Source organism: Bos indicus x Bos taurus, chromosome 4 (genome assembly GCF_003369695.1).
Source record: "Bos indicus x Bos taurus breed Angus x Brahman F1 hybrid chromosome 4, Bos_hybrid_MaternalHap_v2.0, whole genome shotgun sequence".
NCBI lineage: Eukaryota > Metazoa > Chordata > Mammalia > Artiodactyla > Bovidae > Bos > Bos indicus x Bos taurus.
Genome location: NC_040079.1, coordinates 67,501,435 through 67,527,468, shown reverse-complemented (window position 1 = coordinate 67,527,468; position 26,034 = coordinate 67,501,435). Strand labels below are relative to the sequence as shown.

The 26,034-nt window shown below is 38.7% G+C and overlaps 1 protein-coding gene across 2 annotated transcripts in view; it reads right to left on the bottom strand.

Moving 5' to 3' along the window:
- Positions 1–26,034, bottom strand: part of TES (testin LIM domain protein) — a 56,085-nt gene that overhangs the window by 10,959 nt on the left and 19,092 nt on the right. For both annotated transcript variants that reach the window (XM_027539588.1, XM_027539589.1), the window contains exons 2-4: positions 13,046–13,131; positions 1,572–1,824; positions 258–593 (exon numbers count right to left, since the gene is read on the bottom strand). In XM_027539588.1, the coding sequence (XP_027395389.1) occupies positions 258–593; positions 1,572–1,824; positions 13,046–13,131 (675 nt within the window). The remainder of the gene's footprint in view (positions 1–257; positions 594–1,571; positions 1,825–13,045; positions 13,132–26,034) is intronic.

Here is a 26,034-nt window from a genome sequence, read left to right as displayed (position 1 = left end):
TACACATAACACTTGTAATTATCTTTGGCAACAGATAATCAGAAAACTTGGCTTTAGACCAAGGTTTCAAACATGATACATAATAATTCTCTAAAATAAGCCTAAACTGAAATTATAACTCAATTTACTTCCCTCATCTACTCCCTTCTGGAAACAAGAGGAATGCAACTTCCCCCACCAGTCTCCCACAATTCAAAGAAATGGAATGAACCTGTAAAATATACCAAATGGGCTAACGTCATGACTGCTTTACTTACATACTGAGTTCTTTTGTGTTCTGCTGATTTGTCCTCCATGGCCCCTACTGCTGTCGTGGTGCTTCTGTCCCCTCCAGGAATGTACATTTTGTTGGGGCCTTGAGTGTTCATGTCACGGGGGAGTTTGACATCTCCTACTCCCAGAGCCTCATTCTTGTATTTCTTCACAAACTGCTCCATCTCCTTCACCTCTTTGGGAGATAACTCGTGGCATTTTGAAGGGTCCTGGTCATGGGCAGGGAGTTGCTTTGCCAACTGCTTCTTCCGGTACTGTGCTCCCTCTGAGCCTGCCACTGGCTGCTTCTCTTTGGGCAGCATTTGCATGTACTGCCTGGCCTAGACCACAAAGGAGACCAGTGTTAACTGGGAGATGCCTTGGCCATCAGACAAACGATACTATATAACACTCATTGGAATCAAATTACTGAATAATTCAGTTTTATCCATTAATAACAATTGATCTTCATAATACAAGTTATCTTGAGATGTTAATATATTAAAAAACATTAAAAATGGAGCAATAAATAGATTTAGTCAGTAAATATGAACACATTTTTTCATGAAAGCAAAGTTTTTTTTCACTTTGTAAAGACTTGGGTTACTAATGCTTATTTGTGCTAAAATTACTTTGCTATACACCTGAAACTAACACAACATTGTAAATCAACTATACTCCAATAAAATTCATAAAAAAACAAAGCCCCCCAAACAAACAAAAATACTACTGTATAACTGCAAAAGAAAACAATTTTTTAAGCTACATGTTCAGAATGGCCTAAGGATCATCAGTATCCTATAAGAAAATGATATCACAAGATTCATTCTCATGATTTAACTAACCCTCTTAAAAGATTTCCAAATGTCTCATCTAGTTATTATATTAGTGGAAGGAGCTTGACACAAAATTGCTTTTTTTTTGCCTTATATAGTAAAAGAAATATAGTGTTGACCACCTTTTGAGTTACAAAAAATTGAAAGAAATTCTATTCTTTAGATTTTTTTAACCATCTTAAGAAAAATCTTCCCAAAAGTAACAAAGAAGTTACTAGCTTTATACAAAACATGTTTTTCATTTAATTACTGAAAATGTCATGCCATTTCTTTGAAAAGGTTAACACCGATTATCTATGTAGTGAGAAAAATTCTATGAGATATCTAATCTTACTTCCAAAAGTCCAATAGGAGTTGGAAGTCAAGGTAATGGGAACCCCAAAAAATAATAGACCTGAGGTCAATTAGGTCACTAAAGGAACTGCCCTAAATAAGTAGCCTAGGAACTTTAATAAAGGGACTTCCCTCCCCCTTATTATTTACCAATGCCTGATTCTGGACAGGAGGAGCCCATTCGTAGGTAACTGTATTGATGGAGACATTCTTCTTGGCAGCAACTGGATTGGTCAGTATCATAACATTGCGTTTATACATGGGAATTCCATCTGATTTTAGCTTTGCAATCAGGGTGGTGTACTTGGTGTCTTCAAAAAGTTTCCCCACTTTTCGATCCTCTTCATTGCTCAAAAGGACATCATGCTCTTCTTGGCCACACTTGCAGTTACGACATATTTTTCTATAATTTTGGAGATAAGCAGGCAATGACTAATTATACTTACTCAATCATACATATATAGTTCATAATATATTTTTACAAATATTCCTTATAATGGTATGCAAAGTCAAGTCTTATGACAGGTGGGGGTGAGGGGATTACAAGTAGCTATACATAAGTTTAAGTAAGGAAACATAAAAATGCATCTTTGCTTTATAAGACTTTGAAAAAGGTTTTGATTAGAAAGTGCATGCTCAAGGGAGTATGGCTGAGGGTAACCCCATGTGATACTCCTCATTCTCTCAACCAGATATGCATATAAAACAAAATCACCAAAAACTATCACAGAAAGCATTTTCATATTTTATTGCATGGTAGCAGCCATTACCTATTTTTTTTCCACTAAGTGAGAGATAAAGAAGTTGATATAACTTTTCTCATCAAGGACAGTAACCCAAGATTTATTAGTTCTTTCCATTTTCTTTCCTGTCCCCCTTTCCAATTTCTTTTTCTCTCTTTTCTCATGTTCCATTTCCTTTCTCTTCCTTTCCCTTTCCTTTCCCCTTCTTTTATTTCTTCAAAACATTTAGTGACCACCTAACCTGTGCTCCCTTATGTATAAGACAGATGAAGTCTCTTCCCTTCTTATACTTGAAAGACACAATTTCCCTTCCCCAATCTGGTATGGCATGTAATCTTTCATTTATGCAACATATATGAGTGTCCACGTGCCAAGCAATGTACCTGATACTAGGATATAATGATGAAAATAATTAGGCCCAGTCTCTGACAGTCTAGAACTTATGCTTACCACCTGGTGAGGAGACAGACACTAAACAAATACACACACACACACACACACACACACACCTATAAATGCATTTGTGATAATCACAGACTACTTTGAGAGGATATAATTTTGACTTGGAACTGGTGAGCAAAGGACTCCATAAGAACATTAATCCTAAGAAAGTGACATTTAGGTTGAAATCTGAAGGATGTGTAAAATGAATGTGAACTCTGTGTGTGTGTTTGAGAAGAGGTAAAGACAGAAGAAGAAAAGCCTCCAGACATTTTGGGTAGAAAGAGTATGTGTGGTCGTCCTATATTAGGAGACTGCGCCCTTAGGCCCTATGATCAGAGATGTCTGGTATGTATGACTACAGTGAGCTAAGTAACTTGGGTAGTGACAAGGCTGGAAAGGTAGGCAAGCCTGAGATCATGCAGGGACTACTGTAAGGCATATTAAGAAGTCTGGCTTTCACTGTAAGAGCAATCAGGAGGCTCTAAAGGCTTTTAAGTCATGGAATAACATGATTAGATCTATCATTTTCAAAAACTGTAATACCTGCCATATGGAGAAGGACTTAGGGATAGATGTAACTTCAAGCAGGAAGACCAGTTAACATGTCAATGGTGCATCCAGTCTGCAAGGTCCTAAGGAACAGGGATTCTACTGCTATTTCAAAAGTGGAATTTACATCTTGGATGGTTACTGTTTTGGCCTGGCTAAGATGTGTAATAGCTTGCACTGAAGTATCTGATAGTGGAGATAAAAAGAAAGGGACAAATTTAAGATATCCTTAAAGTGAAACTGGTCTTCCCTTGTGGCTCAGTGGTAAAACAATCTGCCTGCAATGGAGGTGACTCTCAGGAAACCTGGATTGGATCTCTGGGTCATGAAGATCCCCTGGAGAAGGAAATGACAACCAACTCCAGTATTCTTGCCTGGGAAACCCATGGACAGAGGAACCTGGCAGGCTACAGTCCATGGGGTGCAAAGAGTTGGACAAGACTGAGTGACTAAACAAATAATGTGAAACGAATTAAGCCTTGTGAATACATTGATGAAGGGAAGACAGAATCAGTTAAAAAATGAACCCAGGTTTCTGGGATGAGTAAGATTGTAAAAGGAATGTAATTTATTAGATCATAAAAGCAAAATAAGAATAGAACTGAGGTATGGGATGAAAACGTTGGTGAAATCTATCCAAACTGAAATAATAAGTTTGAAATGCCTATAAAACAGGGTAAAGATATCAAGTAGATTATAGGATATATAGATCTATTATTAGAAACTGTAGCCCGGTGGAAAATATAAATTCAGAAGCCAGGGAATAAGTTGAACAGAGCACTTTCACCTCCTGAGGGAAGAGCAGAGGGAGATGAGGGCTCAGGAGGGAGCCTGGTACAGGAGCAGAAGCTGGCAAAGATGGCAGAGGAAAACAGAGAGTAGAAAGAATTTGTGGGATTAAAAATATAAGCTGGAACTAAAATACAGGACAATGATAGCATGTAAGTTAGAGGGAGAAATCTGAGAGTTAAAAAAACATTTTAATATCCTTACACTGTTCAGGAAGATACTGAAGATATAGATTAACATTGGATGTTGTTAACTATGTATGTTAAAATATCTAGATAACTAAAGAAAGAAATGTAATTTCTAACTATGACAAAAAGGGATGAAAATATGAAAATGTAATTAGTCAAACAAGATTGGAGAAAAATAAACTTGGGAACTTAGGACATGTAGAAAGCACAAATTAGATGGTTGATATAACCCAAGCATATCAACAGTCACAATAAATGGACTCATTTCTCCAGTTAAAAGATGAAGGCTTTCAGAAGGATAATATAACAAAGTAGTTATATTTAAACAGTTATATGCTGTTTAAGAAACACTTAATTTTAACCACATAGAAAGGATGAAAAGTATGATGATGCAAAAAGATTAACCTGGCAAATACCAGCAAAACGTTGTTACGTATATTGAAAGTGAAAGTCGCTCAGTTGTGTCCAGCTCTTTGTGACCCCATGGGCTAAGTCCATGGAATTCTCCAGGCCAGAATACTGGAGTGGGTAGCCTTTCCCTTCTATAGGGGATCATCCCAACCCAAGGATCGAACTCAGGTCTCCCACATTGCAGGCAGATTCTTGACCAACTGAGCCATGATATTAGGGAATACAATTAAGGCTTTTTCCCTTAATGAGTATCAGAGTCACTTCACAGTAACAAATATTTAAAAAAACACTTCTCTGCTATAACAATTAACTTAACACCACCTAATAACCTAACTTCAACATATATAAGCAAAAGTAACAGAACTATCGGAGAAGGCAATGGCATGCCACTCCAGTACTCTTGCCTGGAAAATCCCATGGATGGAGGAGCCTGGAAGGCTGCAGTCCATGGGGTCGCTGAGGGTCAGACACGACTGAGCGACTTCACTTTCACTTTTCACTTTCATACATTGTAAGAAGCAAATGGACAAAGCCATCACTATGTTGAGATTTTAAAAAATTAGAGATAAAGATTTGAATAACACAAGTATCAAGCCTGACCTAAGACACACATGAAAGCATTATATCCAGTGACTGGAGAATATACATTCTTTTTACAACTATTTGAAACATTTTGAAAAACCGAACATCTACTATGCCATAGAGCAAGTCTCAAGGACAGATCATCAACCAGATAAGCTGAACAGAATGCAGTTATGTTAAAAATCATCAACAAAAACATTACAAAGTACTTTTAAAAAAAGAGTCTTAAAAAATTAAATGTTGAAAGAAAAGAATTACAATATAAATTAAAACAAAAAATATTTTAGGAAAAAAGAAAGCAAAACTATTACTTCCTGAAACTTGTGAAATACAACTAAAGAGATGCTGAGGAGGAAAATTATAGTTAAGGTATGCTCAAATTAGAAAGAAGAATAAAAATTAATAAGCTAAGGGTTTAACTCAGGAGGTTAGGAAATATTCAGACAAAACCTAAAGTAAAAAGGAAAATAAGGACAATAACAGAAACTGATAAAGGTTTGCTTCTCATTGGATACAGAAAACATTCAATACATATCAACATTTCTTCTGATTACATTTAAAGTAATTTTAGTTGTAGAAAGAAAGTAGGACTTTAGAAAGGGTTTCTGGGGGGAAAAAGTCAGCAAGCACTCAGGATCCATCATACTTAGTGCATTCATTTTAGGATCTGAAGCAAGAAAGCAACCTTGCTATTGCCACTTCATTCATTTTTCCTTGGGTACTAATCAGAGCAATAAGAAAGTTCAAAGAAATACAAGTGGTAAGGATTCATCAGAAAGGGAGAAACTAAACTGTTAATTACACATGCTCGAATTGATCATATAAAAATGTATTAGCATCATTAAAAGCTTATTAATAAGTCTTTCGTATTTAAAATTAATATAAATCATTGGATTTCTCTACATCAGAAAATTACCAAAAAAAAAAACACCCCAAACTAAACACTTTGCCAAATAACAAATTATTAAATAATTATTTACTTTTATGTTGTTTTTCTTAAGGTGAGGTATGCAAACTGAAAATATTACATTGGACTTATACAGTCCCAGAAAGAGAGAGAAAGATAGTGTGTCGAGAGATGTGGGGTAGGGAGGCAAAATACTTCCCTTGTGTACACATCGGTCAGAATTCTTTATTTGGTAATAACTTACTGAATAGTTTGCATATTCTAGTTCAGCTATAAAAGACTTACATCTGGTTATCTCATACTTTCATCTACTGGAAAGGAGCATACTATCCTACTACAGTATGTTCTTCATTCTTGTTCTTCAGTTAACAAAAACAATATAATTATTCATAAAACTATCACAGTGCTTTTGGATCAAGTTTAAAATGACACCTTCCTGAGGGGAAAGGTGGGCTGGGAATTTAGTTCTTATATAAATAAATAGTTCCTTATATGGCTGTGAACTATGGCATGCATCCTGGTATTAGCAAAGTGACTGACTAAAGAAGGAAGTAATAATGTTACAAGGATAGTGATAAATATTGGGAGTTCCTTTAAAAATGTTTATTATCCAGGTGTACACCAGTATAACATGTATGCCATGAAATAAAGAGAGTAAGATTCTAAAATCTGAAGGATTAACAGTAAAAGAGTAAGTGAAACAAAGCCTGTGGACTTTCTAAAGCATGAACTATACTATGACAAGCTGTAGCATGGTTAAATAAATTATATTTACTATGAAAATGTTATATAAAAAAAAGTATATTAATCAATGACATACTAGCCGTCTCTATACTGCTTCTTCTTATTAGTCTTGGTTATTCTTAGAAGATTTACATTCTGAGAAAACCTATATTCCCTGTCTACCTGTTTACCTATCCAATATAACTTTATTAAGCAAGTAAATTCAGGTTAAGACACCACACTGATAGCGCAGTGATGAGGGAAGAAGTAGTAGTTAAAGGAGTCAGCCTATGCCTGATTAGCAGTTTCCTAAGTGGGGAAAACCTATGACTGACTCATGATCATTTTTAAAATCCCAATATATATAAGCCTCATCTGCTTCCTTACTTACATATAAGCTCATCTGAATCCTTACTCCAAAACTGTGACCTGCAATAACAGAACTGGCAAGAATGTGACTCAAGAAGGGTAGGATGTTTCTTTTAGCCAGAGAGTTGTCATCAATGTAGTAGCTGGAATGACCACATTCGTTCCAGACTCTGAAAACTATCGTTCCATTTCTGCAATAAAAAGGGGCAGCTACAGCTATAAAAAGGCAAGAAAGAAACCCATAAATTCTGGGCCAGGTGCCAAGAGCTATCCTTGTGGAAAGGTGCACTATCCACTACTTATCTAGGTTTTAAAAAATATTTGGGGAGGGGGGTTTAGTCTACAGTGTTTTATATTCTAATCTCCCATATTTAAATTAATTTTTTTTAATTTTTAGAAATATCTTTTAGGAAATTTCAAGTCATTTGGAAAATAGTCAATAAATTTATTAAACAGAAAATTTTGTTGAGAAATTAGAGAAGAGAGAGATACCGTTATTTTTTATCTAAGAGAAAGTGTGAGGATGAGTAGGACATTTAAGAAAATAAGGAACTTTTAAAAATTTGTTTTAGACCAACCTGAAATAAAATGAAAACGGCATAGGTGACCAGAGTATCCATGTGCAAGAGGCTATGTTATAAGGTGTGTACAGTATGTTTCTTCAGATGATTCACATGTAACTTTTGATGATATGTGTAAGGCTTAAAAAGTTTATTTTTATTAAATTTATTTGAGCTATTCGTTTGAGGGGAGTATTTAAATCAGCTCCCGTACTTAGCACAGCCATCATATCTCTAAATCTTCTAAACTGCCCTATAGCATTTCTGCCCAAATTTTCCATGGGAGGTTAATTAAAGTTGTGCAAAGGGGAAATGTAGGGGAGACTCTGAATTAAGTTAGTTTAAAACAGTCTTTTTTATATGACTTTCTAAAAAAGATGTGAGGGTAGACTGGTAGACCGGGAAGCTCTATGATGTAGGGTGAGGAGAGCTATTTGTCCTAAAAAGTTTAAAGCTGTTAACACATACACATGCAAAGATTAATATGCATGACAAATAAGAACTGTTAACTCACAATTTTATATTACAACTTCAGAGTTCTTAAGTTCAAGAGAGTACAAAACTTACCAAAAGCACTGCTCAGAAAAGTAGATAGATTTATAGTTTCAAGCTGAAAGCAGTCAAGAAACTATCCCTCATAGCTTCTCAAAAGAGAAGTTATTTTTGTAGCACTATTTGTAAAAATTATTATTTTTCCAAGGCAAGTAGTAGCAACTGGAGTGCTCTGACATACCGCCAGCAGTCATAGTGATTTAACGGAACGGTCATGACACTGCTATAAACGAATAATTTAAAAGGGTTGGAAGCTGCCCTTTTATAACAGGGATATACATATATGGACTTAAGAGTGGGCCTCTGTTATAGAATTCAACACAAGCATTAATCCATTTATGGTGGGGAATTTTCAGTTTTCAGCCAGCTCTCACCCAATCAGAAATTCTCTGGAGAGATGTATGCTATATTCATTCAAATAACACTTTTCTTGTAAAATGCAACTGTTTTATTGAAACCATTTATCGAGGATTAAATAAAATAATAATTTTATTACTTATTCTATTACTTATATAATAAATGATCTATGGTTCCAATGATATTACTTTCAATATAAAATAATTGGCTCTAAACTTGATATCCTGGGTTTCTGTCTTGCATTTCATAAATGTTATTTCTAAACATTACTTATAAGTGTGCCCAGAAGATAGTAGTTTCTATATGATAAGTATTAATATCAGGTATCCGCAATCTTTTATATTCCTCTCTCTGCATGTACACACGGAGAAAAGGGAATGTGAGGATACGGCCAGGAGGTGGCCATCTACAAACTAGAAAGTGGTTCCTCACCAGAACCCAACCATGCTCATGTTTTAGTCTTGGGCTTCTAGCCTCCAGAAGTGTGAGACAATACATTTCTGCTATTAAGAAACCAGTCTATGGTATTTTACTACAGAAGCTGAGCTGACTCATATAGAGACAAAGACAACTTCTCAGAGACACTGCCTGAGCCAATATGTGAGGAGAACAGGAAGGACTTTTTGTTTCCATGTGGTGAGATTTCTTTTTAGTTGGACCATACAGGGTCTTTCCAGGCAAAGGGAACATGAGATAAGGCACAGAAATTTTAGGAAACAGCATGTGTCTAAGTAATTGAAGCACAGGGTACTTGAAATGGAAGGAAGGTTGGAAGAGTAAGCAGAGGACAGATATTGAGGTTTAACATCAAAGGCCAAAGACTTTGTTCAAAGGATCAAGTCCAGTGGGAAAGCATTAAGATTCTTAAGCTATTGGTAAGTACACAATAGTATCCATTTTCAAAAGACCATTCTTGTGGCTGCATAGAAGGTCAGACTGATAAAAGTGAAGAATAACTAGGCTCTGATTTTCACAATGTGCTCCAAGAAGCCCTAAGCGTCTTAGAAGTCAAGGGTCACCATGAAGATGGAGGAGGAGGTTAAGTGGGCAGGAACTTGAGACCCCATGTCTATTTCAATCACAGCAGTTCTGTGGCCCTGGACCAAATCTGGAATCTTTGTTACACTCAGGACAACCAGCCTTAGAAAGTCTGTAAAAGTCTTCAAAGACTGTACCGAAAATGGCTCATCTGGAGGTCAAAGGGACTTACCCTCAAGCTTTCCAGCTGTGGTGAAAAGGTCAAGGAATTATTAAAAATTCTGAGAAATGTGTCTGGACTGATGCCAGGAAGAAGACAGAACTACTAAATAACACCATTTGTACTGACTATATAAATCCAAGTTGAACTGGAAGCTGTGGCAAAGCCCTAGTCTTTTATGAACATGTGTGAACATGTATGTATGTTCAGTTGCATCTGACTCTTTGTGACCCCATGGACTGTAGCCCACCAGGCTCCTCTGTCCATGGGATTCTCCAGGCGAGAATGCTGGAGTGGGTTGCCATTTTCTACTCCAGGAGCTTCCTGACTCAGAGATTAGACCCTCGTCTCTTGTGTCTCCTGGATTGGTAGGTGGATTCTTTACCACTGAGCCAGCTGGGAAGTCCTAGAACAATGTGTATCAGGAAGGAAAGAAACATGGTACATTAATACAGAGCAACAACAGAATAAATCCATGTAAATGGGGAATAAAAGAAAACAAAAAACTTATCTGAAGAGGTAACATTTAAGCCATGATCTGAGGGTTGAGCAGCTACCCAACAGCATAAAGAGGCCAATATCATTTGTGCAGACTATGTAAGGGGAAATGTAGGGGGAAAAAACTGGATTATGGGGGATAAATAACTTCTCAAATACTTCAGGGAACATAGAGAAACTAGTAAATCATAGGAATACCTACACTTTGGGTAAGATCAGGGACTTTTATCTTTCTTCAGTTCAGTCACTCAGTCGTGTCCGACTCTTTGCGACCCCATGAACTGTAGCATGCCAGGCCTCCCTGTCCAACACCGACTCCCAGAGTCCACCCAAACCGATGTCCATTGAGTCAGTGACGCAATCCAACCATCTCATCCTCTGTCGTCCCCTTCTCCTCCTGCCCTCAATCTCTCCCAGTATCAGGGTCCTTTCAAATGAGTCAGCTCTTCGCATCAGGTGGCCAAAGTATTGGAGTTAGCACATGGCAAAATATCTAAATCATAACAGATGCTTGGTGAATGTGTGTGGAACAGCAAATAACTCAGCCTGAGTTCTGAGACCCTGGGAGATCAGGCAGCAACATGCTAATGCAAATACTACTAGGCAATAGTCAGAGTTTGTTTCTTTTTACTCGCATATGGTTTCTCATAAGCAACCTGAGGCAATCAGAAACACAAGACGTTTGCAGGTCCCTAGAGGGTAAAATTATTCAACAACTACCACCTCTAGGAAGAGTTTCAACTGATCTGACTTTTGTCAAGTGCCCATAAATGGATAAATGGACAAATCAGTGTGAACAAGGAAATGACGTACCACGACTGGGTCAGCTTACATTACATACCAACACTGTGGTCAGTAACCAGAAGAAAAGTGAAACTGAGGTCCCTCAGTCGTGTCCGACTCTGCGACTCCATGGACTGTAGCCCACCAGGCTTCTCCATCCATGGGGTTTTCCAGGCAAGAATACTAGAGTGGGTTGCCATTTCCTTCTCCAGGGGATCTACCCCACCCAGGGATCAAACCCAGGTCTCCCGCATTGCAGGCAGATGCTTTATACTCTGAGCCACCAGGGAAGCCCAACCAGAAGAAGATGTAGTCTTTTATGGTTCTTAACAGATTCTCAGAAAATACTGAGGATACGGAGATAAGACTACATGGAAAAATGATAATAAAGTGATTTTCATGTCACTGCTCTTATTTGACATTTTTATCTGAAAATATCAGATGATAGTTATCTACAATACAAAAAGAATATAGAGCAAATAAGAACTACTATAAACTAACCTGCTTTAGAGAAAAGATACCATCACTGAGGAAAGAGCTTTAAATAAAAATCTCATTAGCAGTTTTGGCAAATGCATAGTCAAACTAAAAAGAGCATGATTTGAGACTGCAAAGCAAGAACTGTGCCCAGCAGAGGGCAGTGCAGCTCTCCATAAAACCCACGGAGTACAAAGAGCTGTGTTCTCATTAGGAGCTGAAATATTCTAATGCATGACAACTATTTTGTATCTGCTGACTTTACCTTTCCAAAATATAACAGACATATTCACAAACTGCTATGTCCCTTGAAGAGGCAGCACAAAGAAGAGGCAGTAAAGTCTTGTAATTTTAAAATTCCCTGGGCCATTTTAAGTTCCTTACACATAAAGAACTGTATCATCATTTGGGGGAGGGCTGAGCTTTCCTTTGCCTTCACTATTTAAAACAACTGTCCTTGTTTCCTAAAACTTATTATGTAAATGAGCTTTTAAAGAAACTTTAATACCCCAAATTTTATTTTACATTCTTCTTTAACTTATACTGTATACAACCCTATAGCCGATGACATTTTTTATTCTACAATGTTTCCTATGGAAATAAGCAGTGCAAGAGTGGTCCTCAAATGAGATTCATTCTAACAGTCAGCTGCCATCCTAATGATGTATGGTTGATCACTTTAATTTTTTTCTTCTAGCAATAATATGCTAATTCTAACTTTGAACACTTATAAACTAACATTATGGTCTTGGCAGCCACTGATGAATGACATTTATGTTCTTTAAAAGAATGGATTTAAAATACCAATTTTAGGTTTATATGACAGAGAATAATGATTTAAAAAAAAACATGCAAATAAGAGCTATAAGAAATTCACATTTTTGATCCACTAACATTTGTCTTCCATATGTATGCACTTGATTCAAATCAAGACAATGGCAACAGATTATCATTTTTTTTAACTCAAGCTTTTCAAAGGTTTTCAGTAGTAAATTTACAGCTGAAAATTTTGGGGAAAAAAAAACAAACAAACTAGATTCAAGTCCATTTCCTGACAACTAGGACATGAATGCTCAATTCATTGTATTTATTGTTTAATCACAAATATACAGATGAGATGTGCATAGTTGCCCATTTTAATAAAAGAATATAGTTGTCCATTCTTAATAAAAGAATAACAATTAATAAACAGTCTTTCAGGATTACCATAAACTTATTTGCCACTCAGAGAAGAGACATATTCATTATCTTAGTCTCACAGGAAAACTGAAAACCAGCAAATAGATCAAGCAAATAAATACAGTCACTATAGCCCAATAAGCTCAAATACTGATAAGAAGTCAGAATAGCTTTATTTCTTATTTCTTAGAAAATAATACAATAGATCACAACTTATCAACCATGATGGATAACTTGTAAGCAGTCTCCACTGTCTGAGGAAGCAGTGCCAAAAAGCAGAAATTACTAATGTGGTTTTAGTTTTCAAAACATTACCTCCAGAAGTGCAGTTCGAATCCCTCACATTTTTCTTTGCATTTTAAACAGGGGGCTCCAAATCCTTGCTCATGACCTAGACCCATCTGTTAAACAGAAAACAACATGGATTTACTATTATGTTTTTTAAAAATCTTTTAAAAAAATCAATAGACCACAACTTTAATTCCATTTACCACTCCTCTTGATATAACTTTCAAACAAATCTTTCATGAGTATCACATTGTTTAATCAGTCATGACACCCAGGTATGCTATATGGCGATTCCAAATGCATACATAACATACCCTGTATTCTTATTGCTTCTTTCATGAATAAAAAAGCATTAGAATACAACTATATATCAGATTACACATATTGCAAAAGTCACAAAAAGTCATGAATTTATCTTTTTGGCCACTACATGCCCTGTATATAATAGGTACAGGGAACAGTCAGAAGAGCCAGAGCTTGGAAAGCAAGCCTGGCCCCAAATGACATATTTTTTGGCAAAGAAGGAATATGCAAATGATTTGGGGAAATATTGTTTTAATTATTTAAATATTGATTTATTATTTTATTCTTGATAAATATAATAACAATAATAGCAACAACAAAGATACTGAATGACAGGGATAGAGATGAGCACTTACTGAAATTTTACAGACCTCATAAAATACTTATAAAGTAGGCAATTCTATTCTCCATCTTAAGAGATGACAACTGAAACTCTTGAGAGGCCACAGAGCTTACTTAAGATCAATGTGTTATAAATGGTGTACAAGAGATCTGACTCCAGGTCTGATTCCAAGGTCTGTGCTCTTAGGCCCTAGATAGGGGTGCAGGGATTGTACTATTGCCCTTATATAGCAAACCATTTTTTTTTCCTTCTACCATATTAACAGTAATTCTCAGGAACTGCTGAGACATGACTTAATAAGCAAAAGAGGAGGGGTGCAGATGAGGGAAGGACACCAGAAGACAATGTAAGCTCTGTACCCAACTATTGGTATTAGAGTGAAAAAGATCAACTAGCTTTGCTTCAGCACATCAACAAATCACCAGTGCTTCGATTATTCATATCACTGACTGCTGACAGATTTGTTACTGTTTAGTGTCTGGAGTGAGTGTTACAAGTCAGACAAGAGATTTTTTTCAATGGCTCCCTTTTGTAGCTTTACCAAGTTGTGTTTGTCACTGCAATCAAAACCACAAAATTCTGTAAAGCAACTATCCTTCGATTAAAAAATTTAAAACAAAACAAAACACATTGTAACTTGTTCCATGAGAGATCAGCTTGATCAGTCCATGAAGTTTAAATGAAGCCCTTCCTTTTTTCTTAAGAATTTTACCACATCCTTTTACATAACTAAGGGCATATTCAAAACCAGCTGGTCTACCCAACTGCTGAGGAGAACCTACAATTTTTAAAGTTAGACCATTTCAAGAATATTTGCTAAACGTGATAAAAATCTGTCCAGCATTAACTACACTTTATTACCTTTGCCATATCTCCATTACCATTTTCAAAAGATTAAAAATTCTCTAAACTGTACATTTTAACACTAGCCACTTGTTTTTTTTTGGAAAGAATCAAATTATTTTCTGTCACTTATCATTACAGTTCATAGTACAGAAATAAAATGGATTACCAAAAGACAGATTCTAGCTATTTTAGTTTACTGGTCTTTTGCGATGAACATAATTAAAGAGTTTTTTCTCCACTACAAGACTCATAGTAAAATGAACAGCAAATCTAAAAAGGTCAATTATTTTTCCAGCCCTTTTTAGTTTTCCATTACAGGAGAGGTAACGATCCTGAATCTGTCTGGTATATGGATTTGCCTCATACTATGTTCCATGTATCTCCTGCTAAACTGAATCTCAGATGAAAATTAAGATTATATTATTAAGGCTTAATCACATAGCTCAGCTTAAATCAGCTGGTTCTAAACTCACAGTAAGAAATACATTTTGAGGCGGTCCTAAGATGGCGGAGGAATAGGATGGGGAGACCACTTTCTCTGCCACAAATTCATTGAAAAAACATTTGAACGCTGAGTAAATTTCACAAAACAATTTCTGAATGCTGGCAGAGGACATCAGGCACCCAGAAAAGCAGCCCATTGTCTTTGAAAGGATGTAGGAAAAAATATAAAAGACAAAAAGAGAGACAAAAGAGGTAGTCCGGGGAAGGGAGTCTTAAAAAAGAGAGAAGTTTCCAAACACCAGGAAACACTCTCACTGGCGAGTCTGTGGCGAGCCTTGGAACCTCAGAGGGCAACATAACCGGGAGGAAAAATAAATAAATAATTAAAACCCACAGATTACGTGCCCAATGGTAACTCCCAGCGGAGAAGCAGCCGCAGACACCCGCAGATGCCCACATCTGCCACTAGCAAGCAGGGTCTGGGCAGGGAGGTGCAGGCTGCATTGCTTACAGTAAGGACCAGGACTGAATGCCCCAAGGGCAATCTGAGGCAACTAACTTTAGATAGCAAACCAGACTGTGGGATAGCTATCCGGAGAAAAGCCTTAACCTAAGACACCACCAGGCCTGCTCACAGAACAAAGGACTGAGCAGAGCTAGCCGGCTGCAGACTGGCCCATCCCCCGCCGGAGAGGCAGGCAAGGGCAGCCAGAGCCAGAAGGAGGCAATCACGGCCCCAGAGAGGCATCATCTACCAAACTGCAAGCAGGCATCATTGCTAACCAAGACTTCTTGAGATTCTGGATGGTCGACATCCGCCGGGAGGGTCGCAACCAGAGATCAGCTCCCCAGAAGAGACACACGGCATACCTGAGAAGGTGCACTGGTTGTACACCCAGAAGACCGAGCGGCAGGGACAGGGGGAGGCCATAAGTTGCAGTTGTTCTCGCCAAGCACCTGGTCACTTGAGCTGCTCAGACCTAGGAAGGGCACAAACGCAGGCCCAACGAAGTCTGTGCCTTTGTGGAGTATCCAAGTACCTGAACTGAGTGGCTTAGACCTGGGAAGTGCATACAACCCAGGGCCAGCCTCAGACGGTTCCTGGCAGAGCAACCTAGAGCCTAAACAGTGTAGACAGAGAAAGCACACACGCCGTTCAGTTCAGTTCAGTTCAGTCGCTCATTCGTGTCCAGCTCTTTGCGACCCCATGAACTGCAGCATGCCAGGCCTCCCTGTCCATCACCAACTCCCAGAGTTCACTCAAACTCATGTCCATCGAGTCAGTGATGCCATCCAACCATTTCATCCTCTGTCATCCCCTTCTCCTCCTGCCCCCAATCCCTCCCAGAATCAGGGTCTTTTCCAATGAGTCGACTCTTTGCAAGAGGTGGCCAAAGTATTGGAGTTTCAGCTTTAGCATCAGTCCTTCCAAAGAACACCCAGGACTGATCTCCTTTAGGATGGACTGGTTGGATCTCCTTGCAGTCCAAGGGACTCTCAAGAGTCTTCTCCAACACCACAGTTCAAAAGTATCAATTCTTCGGTGCTCAGCTTTCTTCACAGTCCAACTCTCACATCCATAAATGACCACTGGAAAAACCATAGCCTTGACTAGACGGACCTTTGTTGGCAAAGTAATGTCTCTGCTTTTTAATATGAGTAAGTGTCTTTTAATTTCATGGCTGCAATCACCATTTGCAGTGATTTTGGAGCCCAAAAAAATAAAGTCTGACACTGTTTCCACTGTTTCCCCATCTATTTGCCATGAAGTGATGGGACCAGATGCCATGATCTTCATTTTCTGAATGTTGAGTTTTAAGCCAACTTTTTCACTCTCCTCTTTCACTTTCATCAAGAGGCTTTTTAGTTCCTCTTCACTTTCTGCCATAAGGCTGTGAGTGGGGGCAAACCCAGTGTGGCCAAGACACTGCGAGCACACGCCAGTGTTGTTTGCAGCGTCCCTCCCTCCCCACAGCATGACTGAACAAGTGAGTCTAAAAAAAGTGCCCACCACCGCCCCCTTGTGTCAGAGTAGAAATTAGACACTGAAGAGACCAGCAAACAAAAGAAGCTAAAACAAACAGAGGGAACTGCCTTGGAAGAGACAGGTGCAATAGATTAAAACTCTGTAGTTAGCACCGACTACATAGGAAGGGGCCTATAGATCTTGGGAAGTATAAGCCAGATTAAGGAACTATTTGAGAATGAACTGACCCCACACTGTCCACAACACCAGAGAAAGTCCAAGATATATTTTTACTATTATCATTTTTTAAATTAAAAAAAAATTTTATTTTTAAGTCCTCTATTACTCCTTTAATTTTCATTTTATAACCTATTACTTTGCAAAAAAAAAAAAGACCCTATTTTTTAAAGCAAACTTCATATATATATATTTTATAATTTTTGTGACTTTGTTTTTTTCTTTAATATTGTATTTTTGAGAATCTAACTTCTACTCTAGATTTTTAATTTTTGCTTTTTTGGTATTTGTTATCAACTTTGTACCTTTAAGAACCCGATCTTCAGTACCCATTTTTACGAGGGAATGAGATCACTGGCCTGATTGCTCTCTCCCCCTTTTGATTCTCATTTTTCTCCACCAGGTTGCCTCTATCTCCTCATCCACTTTTCTTCTCTACCTAACTCTGTGAATCTCTTTGTGTTCTGGACGGTGGCGCACACTTAGGGAACTGATTACTGGCTGAATCTGTCTCTCTTCTTTTGATTTCCTCCTTTATCCTCCTGGCCACCTCTGTCTCCTTCCTCCCTCTTCTCTTCTCTGTGTAACTCCGTGAACATCTCTGAGCGGTCCAGACTGTGGAGTGCACATAAGGAAGTGATTACTGGCTAGCTTGCTCTCTCCTCTTTTGGTTCCCCCTCTTATCCTCCTGGTCACCTCTATCTCCTTCTTCCCTCTTCTCCATGTAACTCTGTGAACCTTTCTGAGTGTCCATCAGTAGAGAAACTTCTCATCTTTAACCTAGATGTTTTATCATCGGTGCTATATAGTTGGACAAGTCCTGAGGCTACTGTAAGAATAAGACTGAAAACCAGAGGCAGGAGGCTCAAGTTCAAATCCTGAGAACACCAGAGAACTCCTGACTCCAGGGAACATTAATCGATAGGAGCTCATCAAATGCCTCCATACCTACACTGAAACCAAGCACCACCCAAAGGCCAACAAGTTCCAGAGCAAGACATACCCCACAAATTCTCCAGCAACACCAGAACATAGCCCTGAGCTTCAATATACAGGCTGCCCAAAGTCACACCAAACCCACTGACATCTCATAACGCATTACTGGACACTTCACTGCACTCCAGAGAGAAGAAATCCAGCTCCACCCACCAGAACACCGACACAAGCTTCCCTAAACAGAAGCCACCCGTTCAACCCCACCCACAGCAAGGAAACTCCACAATAAAGAGAACTCCACAAACTGCAAGAATATGGAAAGGCCACCCCAAACACAGCAGTATAAACAAGATGAAGTGACAGAGGAATACCCAGAAGGCAAAGAAACAGGATAAATGCCCACCAAACCAAACAAAAGAGGAAGAGATAGGGAATCTACCTGATAAAGAATTCTGAATAATGATAGTGAAAATGATCCAAAATCTTGAAAACAAAATGGAGTTACAGATACATAGCCTGGAGACAAGGATTGAAAAAATGTAAGAAAGCTTTAACAAGGACCTAGAAGAAATAAAAAAGAGTCAATATATAATGAATAATGCAATAAATGAGATCAAAAACACTCTGGAAGGAACCAACAGTAGAATAATGGAGGCAGAAGATAGGGTAACTGAGGTAGAAGATAGAATGGTAGAAATAAATGAATCAAAGAGGAAAAAAGAAGAACGAATTAAAAGAAATGAGGACAATCTCAGAGACCTCTGGGACAATGTTAAACGCCCCAACATTGAAATCATAGGAGTCCCAGAAGAAGAAGACAAAAAGAAAGACCATGAGAAAATACTTGAGAAGATAATGGTTGAAAACTTCCCTAAAATGGGGAAGGAAATAATCACTCACGTCCAAGAAACCCAGAGAGTCCCAAACAGGATAAACCCAAGGTGAAACACCCCAAGACACATACTAATCAAATTAACAAAGATCAAACACAAAGAACAAATATTAAAAGCAGCAAGGAAAAACAAAAAATAACACACAAGGGAATTCCCATAAGGATAACAGCTGATCTTTCAATAGAAACTCTTCAGGCCAGGAGGGAATGGCAGGACATACTTAAAGTGATGAAAGAAAATAACCTACAGCCCAGATTACTATACCCAGCAAGGATCTCATTCAAATATGAAGGAGAAATCAAAAGCTTTACAGACAAGCAAAAGCTGAGAGAATTCAGCACCACCAAACCAGCTCTCTAACAAATGCTAAAGGATCTTCTCTAGACAGGAAACACAGAAAGGGTGTATAAACTCCAACCGAAAACAATAAAGTAAATGGCAACGGGATCATACTTAACAATAGTTACCTTAAACGTAGATGGGTTGAATGCCCCAACCAAAAGACAAAGACTGGCTGAATGGATATAAACCAAGACGCCTATATATGCTGTCTACAAGAGACCCACCTCAAAACAAGGGACACAAACAGACTGAAAATGAAGGGCTGGAAAAAGATTTTCCATGCAAATAGAGACCAAAAGAAAGCAGGAGTAGCAATACTTATATCAGATAAAATAGACTTTAAAACAAAGGCTGTGAAAAGAGACAAAGAAGGACTCTACATAATGATCAAAGGATCAATGGAAGAAGAAGATATAACAATATATGAATTTCACCTTTTTCTCAAGCACACATGTAACCTTCTCCAGGATAGATCACATCCTGGGCCATAAATCTAGCCTTGGTAAATTCAAAAAAATTGAAATCATTCCAAACATCTTTTCTGACCACAATGCAGTAAGATTAGATCTCAATTACAGGAGAAAAACTATTAAAAATTCCAACATATGGAGGCTGAACAACACGCTGATGAATAACCAACAAATCACAGAAGAAATCAAAGACAAAATCAAAATATGCATAGAAACGAATGACAATGAAAACACAACCCAAAACCTGTGGGACACTGTAAAAGCAGTGCTAAGGGGAAGGTGCATAGCAATACAGGCATACCTCAAGAAACAGGAAAAAAGTCAAATAAATAACCTAACTCTGCACCTACAGCAACTAGAAAAGGAAGAAATGAAGAACCCCAGGGTTAGTAGAAGGAAAGAAATCTTAAAAATTAGGGCAGAAATAAATGCAAAAGAAACAAAAGAGACCGTAGCAAAAATCAACAAAGCCAAAAGCTGGTTCTTTGAAAGGATAAATAAAACTGACAAACCATTAGCAAGGTGAAAAGACAGCCTTCAGAATGGGAGAAAATAATAGCAAATGAAGCAACTTACAAAGAATTAATCTCAAAAATATACAAGCAACTTCTGCAGCTCAATTCCAGATAAATAAATGACCCAATCAAAAAATGGGCCAAAGAACTAAATAGACATTTCTCTAAAGAAGACATACAGATGGCTAACAAACACATGAAAAGATGCTCAACATCACTCATTATCAGAGAAATGTAAATCAAAACCACTATGAGGTACCATTTCACACCAGTCAGAATGGCTGCGATCCAAAAGTCTACAAGCAATAAATGCTGGAGAGGGTGTGGAGAAAAGGGAACCCTCTTACACTGTTGGTGGGAATGCAAACTAGTACAGCCACTATGGAGAACAGTGTGGATATTCCTTAAAAAACTGGAAATAGAACTGCCATATGACCCAGCAATCCCACTGCTGGGCATACACACTGAGGAAATCAGAATTGAAAGAGACATGTGTACCCCAATGTTCGCTGCAGCACTGTTTATAATAGCCAGGACATGGAAGAAACCTAGATGTCCATCAGCAGACGAATGGATAAGAAAGCTGAGGTACATATACACAATGGAGTATTACTCAGCCATTAAAAAGAATGCATTTGAATCAGTTCTAATGAGGTGGATGAAACTGGAGCCTATTATAACAGAGTGAAGTAAGCCAGAAAGAAAAACACCAATACAGTATAATAACACATACATATGGAATTTAGAAAGATGGTAACAATAACCCTGTATGCAAGACAGCAAAAGAAACACAGATGTATAGAATAGTCTTTTGGACTCTGTGGGGAGAGGGCGAGGGTGGGATGATTTGGGAGAACGGCATTGAAACATGTATATTATCATATGTGAAATGAATCGCCAGTCCAGGTTCGATGAATGAGATGGTGCTCTGGGCTGGTGCACTGGGATGACCCAAAGGGATGGGATGGGGAAGGAGATAGGAGGGGGGTTCAGGATAGGGAACACATGTACACCCATGGCGGATTCATGTCAATGTATGGCAAAACCAATACAATATTGTAATTAGCCTCCAATTAAATAAATATTAAAAAAAAAGAAATACATTTTATCTCAGGAAAGAGAATATGCACACACATACAAACTTATATGTTTGTAGCTGTGTATAAAATCCTGAAACAAAGGTTTACTGGCTTATATAATATGGAGAACTAAGTATGATTCTGCCTCTAAGTTAAATGGCCACCTAAACAAATTCTTGCCTGCCTTCAAATCTGAATCATCTGGTTTGAGCAATACTGATCTAAAATATCAGAAACATACTAGACCAATGCCACCTCATTCTGTATTTCTGAATGAAACTTGGAAGCTCAGCTAATATAACTAGAACCTCAATCAGTTAGCAGAGGTTTTATACTAAGAACTCATTGCTGATTTACAAAGTCAGCCTTCAGTCAGTTCAGTTGCTCAATCCTGTCCAGCTCCTTTTCACAGTTCCAGATATTTAAAATTACTCAAGTAATTTAAGTTTGGAAATGACAATTAGCCTTTTAAATTTTACTTTTACTCACTGCATCATGACTAACTACTATACCCCTCCTGTGAATTCCTGGAAAAACTTCTGCAGCACTTACTTACCCTGCAGTATTAATTAGCATGTAACAGGTATGCTTATGTTTATGTACTTGTGTAATCTGTTGATTGTAAATTTCAGACAGTACTGACCATATAAGCGGGTTTCTCCTAAGTGTCTCAAAGGCCTTGATACTTTACGTAGAGTAGTTTTTTGAATAAACGTGGCTGATATTTGGATGCTGGGAGAATTCAGTGCCAGTCTGGAAAGCACATTAGATTGCAAGTGCCTTGAAGGCATCAGTTCAGTTCAGTTCAGTTCAGTCGCTCAGTCACGTCCCACTCTTTGTGATCCCATGGACTGCAGCACACCAGGCTTCCTTGTCCATCACCAACTCCTGGAGCCTACTCAAACTCATGTCCATCACGTCGGTGATGTCATCCAACTATCTCATCCTCTGTTGTCCCCTTCTCCTTCCGCCTTCAATCTTTCCCACCATCAGGGTCTTTTCAAATGAGTTGGTTCTTTGCATCAAGTGGCCAAAATATTGGAGTTTCAGCTTCAGCATCAGTCCTTCCAATGAATATTCAGATTGATTTCCTTTAGGATAGCCTGGTTGTATCTCCTTGCAGTCCAAGGGACTCTCAAGAATCTTCTCCAACACCACAGTTCAAAAGCATCAATTCTTCGGCGTTCAGCTTTCTTTATAGTCCAACTCACACATCCATACATAAGTACTGGAAAAACCAAAGCTTTGACTAGAAGGAGACCTGTGTTGGTCAATTAATGTCTCTGCTTTTTAATATGCTGTCTAGGTGGTCACAGTTTTTCTTCCAAGGACCAAGTGTCTTTTAATTTCATGGCTGCAGTCACCATCTGCAGTAATTTTGGAGCCCCCCAAAATAAAGTCTGTCACTGTTTCCATTGTTTCCCCATCTGTTTGCCATGAAATGATGGGACCGGATGCCATGATCATTGTTACTGAATGTTGAGTTTTAAGCCAACTTTTTCACCTCTTTCACCTTCATTAAGAGGCTCTTTAGTTCTTCTTTGCTTTCTGCCATAAGGGTGGTGTCATCTGCATATCTGAGGGTATTGGTATTTCTCCTGGCAATCTCGATTCCAGCTTGAGCGTCATCCAGTCCAGCATTTCTCATGATGTACTCTGCATATAAGTTAAATAAGCAGGGTGACAATATGTAGCCTTGACATACTCCTTTCCTAATTTGAAACCAGTCTATTGTTCCATGTCCAGTTTTAAGTGTTGCTTCTTGACTTGCATACAGATTTCTCAGGAAGCAGGTAAGGTGGTCTGGTATTTCCACCTCTTAACGAATTTTCCACAGTTTATGGTGATCCACCCAGTCAAAGACTTTGGCATAGTCAATGAAGCAGAAGTAGATGTTTTTCTGGAACTCTTTTGCTTTTTTGATGATCCAATGGAAGTTGGCAATTTGATCTCTGGTTCCTCTGCCTTTTCTAAATCCAGCTTGAACATCTGGGAGTTCACGGTTCACGTACTGCTGAAGCCTGGCTTGCAAAATTTTGAGCATTACTTTACTAGCATGTGAGATAAGTGCAACTGTGTGGTAGTTTGAACATTCTTTGGCATTGCCTTTCTTTGGGACTGGAATGAAAACTGACCTTTTCCAGTCCTGTGGCCACTGCTGAGCTTTCCACATTTGCTGGCATATTGAGTGCAGCACTTTCACAGCATCATCTTTAAGGATCTGAAATAGTTCAACTGGAATTCCATCACCTCCACTAGTTTTGTTCATAGTGATGCTTTCTAAGGCTCACTTGACTTTGCATTCCAGAATATCTGGCTCTAGGTGAGTGATCACACCATCATGGTTATCTGGGTCATGAAGATCTTTTTTGTATAGTTCTTCTGTGTATTCTTGCACCTCTTAATAGCTTCTGCTCTGTTAGGTCCATACCATTTCTGTCCTTTATTGTGCTCATCTTTACATGAAATGTTCCCTTGGTATCTCTAATTTTCTTGAGGAGATAGATCTCTAGACTTTCCCATTCTATTGTTTTCCTCTATTTCTTTGCACTGATTGCTGTGGAAGGCTTTCTTATCTCTCCTTGCTATTCTTTGGAACTCTGCACTGAAATGGGTATATCTTTCCTTTTCTCCTTTGCCTTTAGCTTCTCTTCTTTTCTCAGCTATTTGTAAGGCCTTTTTGCATTTCTTTTTCTTGGGGATGTCAGCCTTGGAAAGGGGCAATTTGTTTCTTTCCTACCTGCTTTTTAATATTCTTAAAATTGTTATCCATTTATTCATGAGAGCTATTAGAACTGGTGGTGTTCCATGAACATCTACTCTTTTAAAGTGCCCACATATTTTTCATGCTGGAGAAGCCTAGACATCCCCTTGATATAAGAAATCAGGAAACCAAAATTTAGAGGAGATGATTTGCTGGTGGTTACACGGCCAGTCAACAGCAAACTAACCTAAAACCCAGTGTCTGACTTGTGCTCTACTGTGCTGCTGGGGCCGGAGAAGACAATGGCACCCCACTCCAGTACTCTTGCCTGGAGAGTCCCATGGATGGAGGAGCCTGGTGGGCTGCAGTCCATGGGGTCGCTAAGAGTTGGATAAGACTGAGTGTCTTCACTTTCACTTTTCACTTTCATGCACTGGAGAAGGAAATGGCAACCCACTCCAGTGTTCTTGCCTGGAGAATCCCAGGGACGGGGGAGCCTGGTGGGCTGCCGTCTCTGGGGTCGCACAGAGTCGGACACGACTGAAGCGACTTTGCAGCAGCAGCAGCAGCAGTGCTGCTGGGGCAGACTCTGTAGGGTGTCCAGTGGGAGCCCTTCCATTTTCCAAAGAGATTCCCTAGCTCATTTCTGCTTCAAGGAAAAGGACTACAAGCCCCAAGCCTCCTGCAATGCCTCTCAATGGAGATGACTTTGAAACCTATATAAAGAGACACCATGAATCAGGCAGGGAGGATGGGAAAGATCTTTTGAACAAGTAATCCAAGAAATAAGCTGGAAAGGATGAACATCTAACTCAGTAAAGAGGAGGAAGTACATTCAAAGCAGAAGGGACACCGTATTTGAAGCCCGTGACAGAAGAAGGATGGTTAGAGTTGAGGAACTCTTAGAGAACATGAGAGGTGATAAGGCCAGTCTTGTAGCGGCCAAGTGGGGCTTTCTATCCTTTTTTTTCTTTTCCTGAGGAACAAATAAATCTCCTGAAGCATCTGGCACCATGTCTTAGGTTACCAGGTTTAAAAAAGAAGACATCCCCAGAGAGAAGATGAGACTCTACAGAGGACGGTCCTAGAGAAAAGGCATGCAGGCATAGGGTGGGATGGGGAATTGGGGAGCAAGAGCCCCTCTTAAGTTCTGCTGGCCAAACCTCAGGAAGACCCTCAGGGAGACTAGGAGACCTAACTCTGAGAGAAGCAGTAATTTGAGAAAACACTTCTGCAGTCTGCCCTGGAAAGCTCAGAAAGCACTGCTCCAGTGTTGTTCTACTCCCGCTGGCCTGCCTGGAAGATCAACTTCATCTTCTTTCCTGCAGTTTGGGTTTGTGTCCACCTGAAGAATGTGTCCCTTCCCACCTTCCCAAACACACACACATTCCTCTTCCCCTGGGGTCCATACATAAGGAGTGAGGAGACTCAAAATATCACAAAGAGACAAGTAAATGAAAGAGAGCGGAATGAGGTCACAGCAATATGATACACAAACTCTCCTGTTACAACCCAATGTTTCTAATTAAAAAACAACACACAAGTGAAAAAAAGGACCTAGGTTTCAAAACCATTTTAGCAGCTAAAGTGATCAGAGTTTCAGACTGGCAATAAACTTACTTTCTTTAGAGGAATTTCATTAAGATAAATTTTATAGATATAAATGAAGCTATAAACTCAACCTCCTTAACACCCAGCACTGAAGATCTCTAACTTATGCCACTTACTGGGATGGGAACTTCTTCCATAATCTTACCCTCTTTATCAAACTCTGTTAGGATACAAAAGCACAAACTCTGTATCATACTCAAACAACAAAGATCTGTGGAAAACAGTGTTTTATAGATTGCCTACTTCCAGATTAAGTAATAATCCAGAGTATAATGTGTTCTCTAATCCTGTTCAACCCAATTTATATGATAAAATTGCACCCCAGCA